We start from the raw sequence: 12,288 nt of genomic DNA, 5'->3' as shown, positions 1-12,288 counted from the left end.
TTTTACCGGTCAGATATTGCAGATAACAAATTTACGATATTACTGTTTTATGCGTTCAATTTCAAAGGACTGTGTCATTTTAATATTAATTCATTGCTGTACTATTACAAAATTCGCTGGATTGTATTTTTATTGACCGCGCATCGCCTTTTAGTAAGAAAAAAGTTCCTTGTCGTAATAAGGCGGAGTAGAACTGTGTTCGAATTACCCGGATGCCTCCCGTGTATCATCTTAGTATTTTATTGTTTTACATTGGATGAACAACAAGGACACATAACGATTGATATATAACTGCGTTCAACAGAAATAACAGCTATTGCACATTTTTAATATGATTAGCTTTTCTCTTAATTTCTCATTAGATCTAAAATGTATAAATTAATCATATTCAAAAATTGTATAAGTTGCAAAGCTACTTTTCTGCTGAACATAACTATATTGAGGCACCCGAGTAACGTTTTCTAAGCTTTACAGGGAAATAAAAGAATAAATCGCATCGTAAGAGTTCTAGAAATTTTATATGAAAGTTTTCTGAAAATATTAAAAATCGACATTGATGATTTAAAGTCGAAAATTATCTGCCAAATTTAAATCACATATTTTCTTTGCGATTTGAGATTTGACAGATTACAGTTTCATATAGAGAGCAAGAACAGCTGTGATTCTAATGATAGTCAACAATCATAACCAGTCCGAAACCTGTTCTACAATAGGGTCGCAAGTCGTAAACTATAAAAAGTTGGCCAATCATAGTTGAATATGAAAAGAATAATCAATTTTGATTGGTTCATTTTTTACTATCTACGATCCTATTGTAGAATAGGCTTAACCTAAATATGTGTGATGAAACAATCTACAGTCTAACGTCTAACCTGTCTAACCAAGGTAGAGTTGGTTAGAGTTAACCATGAATAGTGGAATTGGGCTTTTAATTGTACAAATTGGTTGTTGCCTATTGGCAATTTCATCGATTTACCGATAAGACTTAATAGGACTATTGTTAAGACTACCGCAGACTATACTGACGTACTAACTTATTGTAAAATAAGCTAGCGCAAGTTTAACAAGTAGCATCCAACTCCTAGGAAAGGAGAAACTCGATTAAAGTTTAACTACATACGATACAATACGTACGTCTATTTTTTTTATCGAAATTTTCAGATTTTTAAGTTTTTTAGAAAGATTTTAGCTAGTCATTTATAAAAATGACTATTGGTCAATGATACTTAAAAAAAATATAAATGTGTTTAGTAAAATATTAAATTATTAATTCAGTTATCTTAATTGTTTACTTCTTTACTTGAAATATATTTATTTACTTACAAAAGAAAGCAAGAGAGAATATGTGCCTGTGTGTGTATGAGAAAGTGTCTGGTCATAAATGTTACGTAGCATAGAATATGGTACATATATATATGTATGTGTGAAATTAATATTGACAAATACTTCCTAATATAGTTTCAATCAATTCTTAGCATTATTGAAAACAGCAACCTAACTTTTTATAATCAACCTTTATTTTATTGTAGGTTTATTTGTGATTGTCATAGTGCACTAGCATCATCTTATCAAAATGTCGCTAACTGGACAGGAAAATTATGTTACAACTTTATCTACAGCATGTAACAAGTTTACACTTCCATTATACAAGGTATGTATATAATCACTATATTTTTATATTTTATACAAACTGTATATACGAGTTTTCTAATTTATAATTTATCATTACAGAATTTATCAACCAACACTGACAGCAACGTTATAATTTCTCCTTTAAGTTTGCATATGATTTTATTTTTACTTTCTAATGGTGCTGCAGGATCTACATTGAACGAACTAAAATCTGTTCTTCATTATGACGATGTAGTTTCTACGAATGATGAATTTAAGGCTCTGATTCTCTTGTTGAAAGTAAGATTAAGAAAACATCATAGGCTTGTTCTTTTTGGCTGAACTTTTACACCAGTAAGTTTTTTTTTCTTTTCTCTTCTGGAGAGAAAAGAAAGAAAGAGGAACTGGTGTAAAAGTTTAGTCAAAAAGAACAGACCTCATAATACCTATAATTAATTCTCAGAGAATAGCACATTTAAATATATTTTAGGACATTGAAAACATTGAATTGCATATAGCGAATAAAATATATGTTCAAGATGGATTTGACTTAATGGCTGAATTTTTAGCGATATGCACAAATATATTTCAATCTACAATTTCAAGATTGAACTTCAAAAATAATGAGCTTGCTGTAGAAACTATTAATTCATGGGTTCAAAAAGCAACAAATAATAAAATACTTGATATAATTTCTTCTGGTACATTACATAATAATTATAATTCCGATTAACACTATACAGAATATTTTAAATAATTAAATTATTTTGACAGATCATATTTATGAAGATACAAAAATTATGTTAATAAATGCTATTTACTTTAAGAGTAAATGGCTACATAAGTTTGATGAAATGCATACAGCAAACCGTAAATTTCATATTTCCAAAACAGAAACAAATCTTGTTCCAACAATGTTTATAACATCAAAGTATGCTTATGGTACAATACCAATTTGGAAGACGAGATTTATTGAAATTCCATACTTGGTAAGCTTATCTATAAAAGTAAGGCTTATATCTATAAAAAAAAGCTTTACAAAAATAAAATTAATTTAAAGAACAATTTTGCAGAATCAAGACATTGTAATGATAATATTATTGCCAGATAGAGAGATGGAGTTGCAGGTTTTAGAAAATAATTTTAATTGGAAAACATTGGCAGATAAACCTAGGTTTATCGACGAGATTGCACTATATCTACCTAAATTTAAGTTTGAAATTACCATAGATTTGAAAGACACTTTGAAAAAGGTAAGCAATATGGAATTAGTGAAATATATTTTGAACAGCTGGTACATGGAAGTACATACTTGTAGATTGGCTTAAATACGATCTTTGAAGATAATGCGAATTTTACTCAGCTCTCAAACATTCCTTTGAAAGTAAGTCATGCATTACAAAAAATTTTCATAGAAATTAATGAAGAAGGTTCGGAAGCTGCTGCTGCAACAGGTAATTTGTCTCTATGAATGATAAAAAATTAGATGAATTGTATAAGTGTTAGTATAAGGAATTATTTGTTACAGTTGTGGGAATGAGACTGAGAAGGATGGCAACTTTACCAATAGAGTTTACAGTTGATCGTCCGTTTATGTTTGCAATTGAACATAAACCAAGCAGAATGCCACTATTTCTTGGAAGTGTGAAGAAAATAGAGGATTTCCTCACAAAAAGAGATGAATTATAAATAGGTATTGTTATATTTTTATACTTTACGAATTATTTTATCATATTATATATGTGCAAAGTTCTCAAAGGATAAGAAATAATATTTAAAACTTTTAGATATCATAATAAATGTATTTTGTTATCTCTATTATATGTATTCTATTATCAAGATTTACTTTTACTAGTTACTTTTATAAATTTTATCATTGAAACATCTGCATGCTACACGTTAATTCTCTTCAAAATTATTTGATTGTACAAGAAAGCTTGAAAAAAAGCAGATTTAATGCATATATAGATATAAATCTATTAATTCCTTATAATATATCTGTGATATCTGTACAAAAGACATCTTAAATTATTCCATTCATTTTTAATACAATAAAGTTAAAATCTAAAATACGAACAATAAAATATTTTAAAAGAATTTTATATATGTATATATATAAGAAAAATTTTTATACAATGTATAACATAAGAAAATTTAAAAAAGATTTTTAATATATAAGGGACAAATGTTCATATAAAGCTTCTATTTGTCTGGCGATAACTTTTCCATGAACTATCTGCCACAGCTATCTGCTTCGTGAAAATTAACTTATAAGACTAGATTTTTACTAAAATATTTAATATTTAAATTATTAAATTATATTAATAACAATATTTCTTTAAACAAAGAGAGAGAGATTTTAGAAAGTGTTATACATTTTAGACATTTTGACGCAGATTTTATAGAGAACAAAAAATGCTGGTACTGTTATTTTATTGATGTCTTCCTGTTACGCGATCTAGTATCGTTTGTGTCAGCACTTTTTCTGCCACATTTCGTGCAAAATTCGTCAATTGATCTCGAATGCCAGGACGCCTAGTAGTAGTCATATAATTTTGACCTTGATAATGTCCTTCAGGGTAATATCCCCCTTGCGGATACCCATTTGAATAACCTTGATTAGAATGTGGAGGACGTTGATTATTGTACGGATATCCTGTATTTTGACCCGGATAGTTACCACGATATCCTTCTGGATATACGGATGTGCGTTGATTGTTTGGATAGCCAGCATTTACAGCGTTAGCGCCGGTTCGTCTAACAGTCTCCTCGCCAGGCAAATTCCTAGAATTATCTGGATATCCTGAAGTACCGCTATTTCTGCTTGGATATGCAGATCCTGTTGGATAACCGGAATTGTCTTTAGATGGATAACTGGATGAGCCACTCAAAGGATAGCCAGAGGATCCACTGGATGGATAACCAGAGTGACTGGACGGATATCCAGATAATCCGCTAGATGGATAACCCGATGATCCACCGGTTGGATATCCAGATGATCCGCTAGATGGATAACCAGATGATCCTCTAGACGGATAACTGAGTGATCCACTGGACGGATAACCCGATGATCCACCGGTTGGATATCCAGATGATCCGCTAGATGGATAACCAGATGATCCTCTAGACGGATAACCGGGTGATCCACTGGACGGATAACCCGATGATCCATCGGTTGGATATCCAGATGATCCGCTAGACGGATAACCAGATGATCCTCTAGATGGAATACTGGGCGATCCACTAGACGGATAACCGGATGATCCACTAGTTGGATAACCGGACGATCCGCTGGATGGATAATCAGATCGCGGTTGATTTGACGAATCAGAAGTTCTTGAAGACCCGGAATTTGGATAACTGCTACTACTAGGATATCCTGAACTGGTTGGATAACCAGAAGATCTGGCAGGATACGATTGATCATCTGAATTTTTAGAAGTATCTGAGGAGCCATGTGTCTCGGTTGTCGTTGAAGAACTACTTTGCCGTTTTGGAACTATTCTTGGCCTCATTTCGTCATTCTCTGCATATAATAATAATGCAAGTTATAAAAAATACTTAAGAGTATGAAAGTGAAATATGTATAATCTATTTTTATCGAGAAGCATCATCAATTGTTGAATTGACATTTATCATGCACACATGCATCAAATAAGGCTTGCACTACAGCACGCATTGCAAAAATATGTCTACAAAACTTCACATTGCTCGACTGTTCATGTCTATAAAATATTTTAGAGAGATGAGATAGAATTATGTATTTGAATTATTTTTACACGCAATGTGTTATAAGTTGAATTATATTGCTGAATATTCTGAAAAAATAAAGATGTGGAACATATGTAACAATTTTTATATGTGCATAGCGCAAACTTAAATGTATATTTGTATGCGTGCATATATCATTCATAGTAACTGAATAGCTAAATTAAAGCAAAGGTGCCCTTTTATTTAATATTCCAAAACATCAAATAAAAATTATTTAGATTATAATGAAATTACTGGATATTAAAAATTAAAAAATAATACAAAGAATTTCTCAAACTTTTGAATTAAAAGAACAATTCTATCTTTTGATCAATTATGTTAACACAGAGCACATTTTTTTATATATTGTAATATATTATATAATATTTATATTATATATATTTATTATATTATATAATATTAATTTAATAAAACAGTTTTACAATTTTACAATTTTTCTTACTATTGCATATCTAAAAAACTGTTATTAGATTATTCAAACATTTATAATTTTTATAAATGAAGTTTATTTGCAGGTAATTAATATTACATTGTATTTGTTACTTCACAGACTAAAAGAATATAATTTAGTGTTATATATGTAAAAGTGATATATGTATAAAACATCAATATTGGCATCCACTTTGCATTAATATTTCGAAAAAAAGTAAAGGAAACATGTAAATAAATTTTTAACCAGAAAATGTCCAAATTCTGTTCCCCTGATTATCCATGTGAGTGTGAGTTTTGTAATAGTTGTTTCCACTTGTTTGCGTAGTGCTTCTGACAGAGGTGGTCGGTCGAGGATGACGGTTGTTGCCAAATAAACGATTAAAAATGGAACCATCACCTATGGTATTTCTGGAGCCAGAGTAACCGTTATATCTTCCTCCATATGATGAAGATCTAGGCGGCGGCGATGGCACTCTTGGTGTTGTCGATCGATGTGAGACATTATTTATTCCCGCAGGTAATGCTATTAAACCATACATAATGAAAAAAAAACTAATGCGAAAATCAAGATCAAATTATTAGTAGTAATTACTGTTCTGTTTTATGGCTGTTTTTTGCAATAAAAATATGGTATATATAATACATAAAATATTATACATTATTTTTAATCTTTGAATAGTTTCCTCTTAACATTATTTTTATACGCAAGAAGAATGATGAAACTAACAGCCAATTAGAATATAATTTCTGTATGCATACTACGTCCATTTGTAGCATTATCTATTCATCTTTTACTACAAATAAATTATATACATAAAGGAATTTATCATATATATGAAGGAATTATATATATATATATAAAATAAATTGTGCTTGTATTTACAACCATTGTAATGTGTTTTTACTGATGTCATTAAGTTTAAATCAAAAGAAATAAAAAAAAAAACAATCGGTAAGACGCAGTAATAGTTCGCATTTAAATTTGCTTATACGTTATATGGCGCATGAAGAGATAACATGTGTTAAAGTTCAAGCTGATAACCCAACCATTTATAATGTATCTAACACCCATGTTGAATAAGAATTGCTTATGAAGCGTTTTATAAATCGCCCAAATTATGAAAGTATAAAGGAATAATGCGTAGCTCATTAAAAACTTTATAGTTTAAAAGCATTTCTTATAAATTATAAACGTACACGTACACATACATGCATATAAATATATGGGTATGCACGGAATAAATTAAAATATTTTCATAAAATCGTGTAAATAACTTATAACTATAGTGGTATAGGTTAAGATAAATGATATCGATGAAAATAAATTTTTTTCGTACAAGTATAAATTAAGAAAATCACTGAATAAGAGAATAAAATTTGTTTTCTTCAAAATACTGTGAAATTATTTACAGTCAATATATGTATACGCTTACCGTAGGTTATACATATATAAATAATTTAAAATATACTTGACACAATACATATTATAAATATAAGAAAAAAAATGTTATAAAATTACATTTTAAAAATATCATTTGCGCTTAATTTATACAATATTATAAAATATCTGTACAAGAATTTTTATATAACACTTCCTGCAAAATACTTTCTTAATAAACAGTCATGGACTATGCTGTAAATAAGATTAAGAATAGCAAAACAATAATCATGACGCAGATAAAATATGACACTTCTAGCTGAATCACCACCGTATCATGACTAGAAGGAATAATCCAGAAAATCCAACAAGAATCATGGAGGAAATTGTTTGGAGTGATGCAGCATTCCTTCTTCCATAAACCGAATTTGAGTTGTAGTGGTATCCACGTTGATTCGGATAATTTTGATAGGGATAATTTTGATATCCTGGATACTGTGGATTTACTGGAGCCTGAGGATATCCAGTATTTTGCGGATAACCCGGATAAGCTGATTGTCCTGGTGTAGGCATTCTGTTTTGTGTTGGATATGGTGGATATCCTAAGTCCCGATGACCAGCTTGATTGGTCGATTGTGGGTACGATGGGTATCCATGTCCAGACTGTCCAGAGGTACCGGTATTACTGGGATATGGTGGATATCCTAAGTTGCTTCCAAAAGAAGATCGATGATGTTCGTTATCACCAGATGGATATGGTGGCATTGGTGGAGCATTCGCATTCGCATAAGGATTTGCGTTATTTCTTTCGCCTTCCTTTACTCGCTCGCCATTCACGTAAGACACACCAGCTGATTCGTAGCCTGTAAGGAAGCTTACTCACTTCGTACTGTGCGTATTTAACACACAAATGGAATTAAGTTATACGAAACATTGCAAGATGATAACGAGTTGCAATAAAGTTCTATTGCTATATTAAATACTCAGAGATTATTTATTATTTCTTTTGCTCAAGTTTGGATTGAGCAAGGATGACATATTAGGAAGTTTCTTCGTTTACAAAAGAAATATTAAAGGAAAACACTAAGAATCTAAATATCTTTTCAAGTGGAGCAAATTATTATCCTAAGAACAATTTTACAAATTTATGTTTAAGTTAAAAGAAAAAATGGGACAATATATTGCGTATAATTAATTTATATCCAAACAACAAACACGTCAATATACGTGTGAATAAGACATAATCAGATCTTTTATGATTTTAGATATAAAAAATATATAAAATATATTTAAAAAATATATATTTTATATTTTTTATATTCATAATCTTATTTTAAATAAAAAAATTAAATAAGAAAAGAGAGATTCATTATATCTTGAGAAAATCTGAATAAAATGCAGACTTTTTATATATAAATTAATTGTTAAATCAGTAAAAAAATAGTTTCTGTGTTTATCAAAAATTAAAATATCAATAAATCTGAAATATCATTTACTTGTGTACATCGTTAAAGATTTTACATGAATGGGTTCTATAAATTCACAAGAAATAGTAAATTAATATTAATAATAAAATATATACAAAAATATATATACTATATAATATACATTATAATATTATAATATGCTATAATATGTTACATTGAATAGTATGCTAACAATGAGTATTGTTTTTATATGGGAAATCTCACTTGGACAACAATTAGAATAAAAAACATATGTATGTTTTAATGTAGAAATCATGAGACCCATGATTGCACAATAAATGGACAGAATTAAATAGATAAACATTTGTTCGTTTTGTCTTTTTGAAGAAATCATGCCTTCTTCATTCCAATCCCATACATGCTATGAAATACACGAGTCCCATAATAATGAAGATTTATTTTGCTCAAAAGCGTAAAGACTTTGAAATTTCATATGATTCCAAATAATTTATTTTACTTAGTTTTATCATGCTTTTTATTCATGCATTAGCCATTGTTTTTACGTTTTTATGCTCGCAATGTGTCGAATATCGAATGCCAGATATAAAATTATAATAACTTACCTAATCCTGTAGACTTTCGTACACATCTTGGCGCACCATTTTCGCTCTTACAGTATTCATTCTCTCCACAAACCATACTAGTACAACTTGCATCTATAAGGTTTTTTAAGAAGTTATTAAGATACAATATAAATACAAATTCTAGTGTAAATATTCCTATATTAACATTGATATACTAAAGTAATAAAGGAAGATATGTATAATAATTTTACTTTTATCTTTTGAAATAAGAAATACTACATGCATGCGTAATTACACGACACATGTGTGATATACATATATATTCTCGATTTATAAGACCAATTGTTGAAATAAATTAGCTATTATATCGTTTCTTACCACTTGTCCTCCGACAGGTCGGATATCGTCCGCATTTATCTGTATAGCCGGTACAAGGATCTTCAGCCATTACGCATGTTTCATCACTACGGCAGCCAATGTCCTTACAGGTTCTCCCATATTCTGAAAAATAAGAAAATGAAAACATATTTTTTCTCTTTCTTTCTCGATATATTGTAACAAAAATTTAATCGCTAAGAGATTTATATTCATCGTTATAGTATTTACTTACTGTTATAAGATGTCGCGTCCGGAATAAGGGCAATTATTAGCAATGCCCCAGAAAAAAAATTAATCATAGCGCGCGAAATCATTCTGAAAACAAAATACAAATATATATGGTATATATGATACGTATATATAAAATATACTCTTATATTGTGTGTGTGTGTGTATAGATTTCAAAGGATAAGATAAAATGCTTATAATAACCCAATAAACACAAGTACATATAACATCCCTGTTAGTCATAATTTTCCATTCAACATAACTGTGATATAACGCACGTGTGTTATATTGCGTGTCATATTGTTAAGTGGGAAATTACAACTAACAAGTACGTCACAGATAGCAATGTATCTATAGTGTTGCTAGCATGTTGCTTGTTACATGTGTGCATTGCTAAGTAATGTGTTTCTACGAGAATTGTAGCAAGTGTTCATTTATTGCAGACAACTTGATGCCTTCATGACAAGTATGATAACTTCGAGTAACAACTTTTCCCAGCAATTTACTGACAACTTTAAAATCGTCAAAATTCGTACTATTATCATAACAATACGCAGCATCACACAATGCTGTCATATTGCTGATAAGGCAATAAAAGGTAACATATATATATGTATATATATATTACTGCAGCTATCTTACCGTTAAACTACTGGCAATACGTATCATACGCATTTTGTTTTGCCTGCATATTGCTAAAATGTCGTATATTCGAAATCGTTGAAGGAAAATCTACGGCAAGTTGCCAGATTTGTGTGATTTTACTGAAACGCGCTTTGTTCATGGGATTACATGTAACTTTGTGTTTACCAGGAAGTTATATTGTCGAAGAAAAATAGAAGAAGCCATTAAAATATTTAGACAATTCTTTACCAGTTTTTAAAGTGCTCTTTAAAATTCTTTAAGAAATATTTTTGAGTGTCAATTATGCAATAAATGGTCAAATATTTCTATTACGATGTTTTAAAATTTAAAGAGATTACGAGAATCCGCATTGTCTTGATTTTGCACATAGCTAGTCATTTGTTTAATAAATATTGCAAAGACAGTAGATTTTGGTGGAATCAATCATTTTTATACGCAGAGATCTAATTTATGGCAATCCGGAACTTGGCACTTCATGGTATTCTCGTACTGTTGCTATCCTTGGATCGAACACGACGCAATATCATCTGAGAGAAGGAGGGAGATACACTCACTATACTACACATATACAGTCCGTAACAATCTTTTTATTCGTATCTCCAAAAGGATCGTGGGAGATTAAAATTCAATATTGATTAAGGCAGAACGATTCTACATCAAGAATTATACTTTCAGTATCTACTGATTATAAAAGAATAAGTTTTGAGTGAATCATGGAAATTTCCCATCAAAAGCTAGGAAAGTTGCATGGAAAAATGTTAAGTTTACGTCAATATATATCGTAATAATTTGTTAATGATAACATTTTAACATCACTCTGAATACTCTTTAAACATAAATTGTTTTTATATATATATATACATGTATATGTACAATTTATGTTGTAACGTAAGGATTATTGATCCACTGCTACTAAAAATAAAAATGTATTTTGTGATTATTCTGAAATATATTGAACCATAGGTGCTTTCCATTTGGTGACACAAATCAACACAAATATTGTCTGTTATCTTCTGAATTTCAAGAAAGATTATAAATTGATATTTGTATCAACTTGTATCACTAAATGAAAAACAGTCTATATATATATATATATATATATTGCTATGTAATTTTCTTGAGTGAGTGATAATATTAATAAGTGAGTAAGAGAAAGAGCTAGGATATTTCCTTATAGATCCACACAGCATTTCGTCTAATTGTAAGTTCAGAAAATGTTTAGAGGATTTAGAGATATTTTCTGGATGTCTTCAGAACGTTTATTAAAGAAGTTGGAGGTCTATATTGTTTAACGACACACACACAATTCATAAATGGATTGACAGGCATTTTTCATAAAACTTTGAAAAGAACATGGGATTATTAGTCATCGCTTACCTATTAAATTGTTTCTACGCGGCACTATGTATTTGTCACACTGTAAAGTCGTCAGTAACCACTACGAGTTGCCACGATACACTGAAGCTCTGAAGCTGAAAGCTGCCTTGCTGGCAGCTGGAATCATGCAGCAGCGGTATAGTTGCTGTTCTTACGCACTCTGACGTACTCTCGGATTGGAGCGAGGGAGAGCAATAAACGTGACAAAGACATCGAGGAGGAAGGTCACGCGATCTGGCACGGCAAATCGTATAAAGAAGGGATATTAAAATTATGTTAGTCAGAAAAAATAATAACGGGTATATATATATATATGTGTGTGAAATTTGATGAAGTGCTGCGATAACTATAATTATAGATAGATTATAGTTATCGACTGCGCATTATGTATAATACATCCATATGCGTATTATATAATATTCGCTTTTCATATAATTTTAATTAAAAAATTGTTATA

The 12,288-nt window shown here is 30.0% G+C and overlaps 2 protein-coding genes across 2 annotated transcripts; one reads left to right on the top strand and one right to left on the bottom strand.

The window, feature by feature from the left end:
• Positions 1 to 1,553: 1,553 nt before the first annotated feature.
• On the top strand, positions 1,554 to 6,215 carry LOC108776102 (antichymotrypsin-2). Its single transcript, XM_018542611.1, has 8 exons — positions 1,554 to 1,651; positions 1,732 to 1,911; positions 2,102 to 2,312; positions 2,386 to 2,600; positions 2,685 to 2,864; positions 2,930 to 3,065; positions 3,140 to 3,304; positions 6,140 to 6,215. The coding sequence occupies exons 1-7, from the start codon at positions 1,574 to 1,576 to the stop codon at positions 3,298 to 3,300; spliced, it is 1,161 nt and encodes a 386-aa protein (XP_018398113.1). The 5' UTR covers positions 1,554 to 1,573; the 3' UTR covers positions 3,301 to 3,304; positions 6,140 to 6,215.
• Positions 3,929 to 11,993, bottom strand: LOC108776100 (P17/29C-like protein DDB_G0287399). The gene is made up of 6 exons (XM_018542607.1): positions 11,832 to 11,993; positions 9,814 to 9,896; positions 9,582 to 9,704; positions 9,243 to 9,335; positions 6,059 to 6,337; positions 3,929 to 5,137 (listed from the first exon to the last, which is right to left on the bottom strand). Exons 2-6 carry the CDS (start codon positions 9,893 to 9,895, stop codon positions 4,044 to 4,046), a joined length of 1,671 nt encoding a protein of 556 aa, XP_018398109.1. The 5' UTR covers position 9,896; positions 11,832 to 11,993; the 3' UTR covers positions 3,929 to 4,043.
• Positions 11,994 to 12,288: the final 295 nt, after the last annotated feature.

This window comes from Cyphomyrmex costatus, unplaced genomic scaffold, assembly GCF_001594065.2.
Source record: "Cyphomyrmex costatus isolate MS0001 unplaced genomic scaffold, Ccosl1.0 scaffold337, whole genome shotgun sequence".
Lineage (NCBI taxonomy): Eukaryota > Metazoa > Arthropoda > Insecta > Hymenoptera > Formicidae > Cyphomyrmex > Cyphomyrmex costatus.
This window is presented reverse-complemented; position numbering and strand designations above follow the sequence as displayed.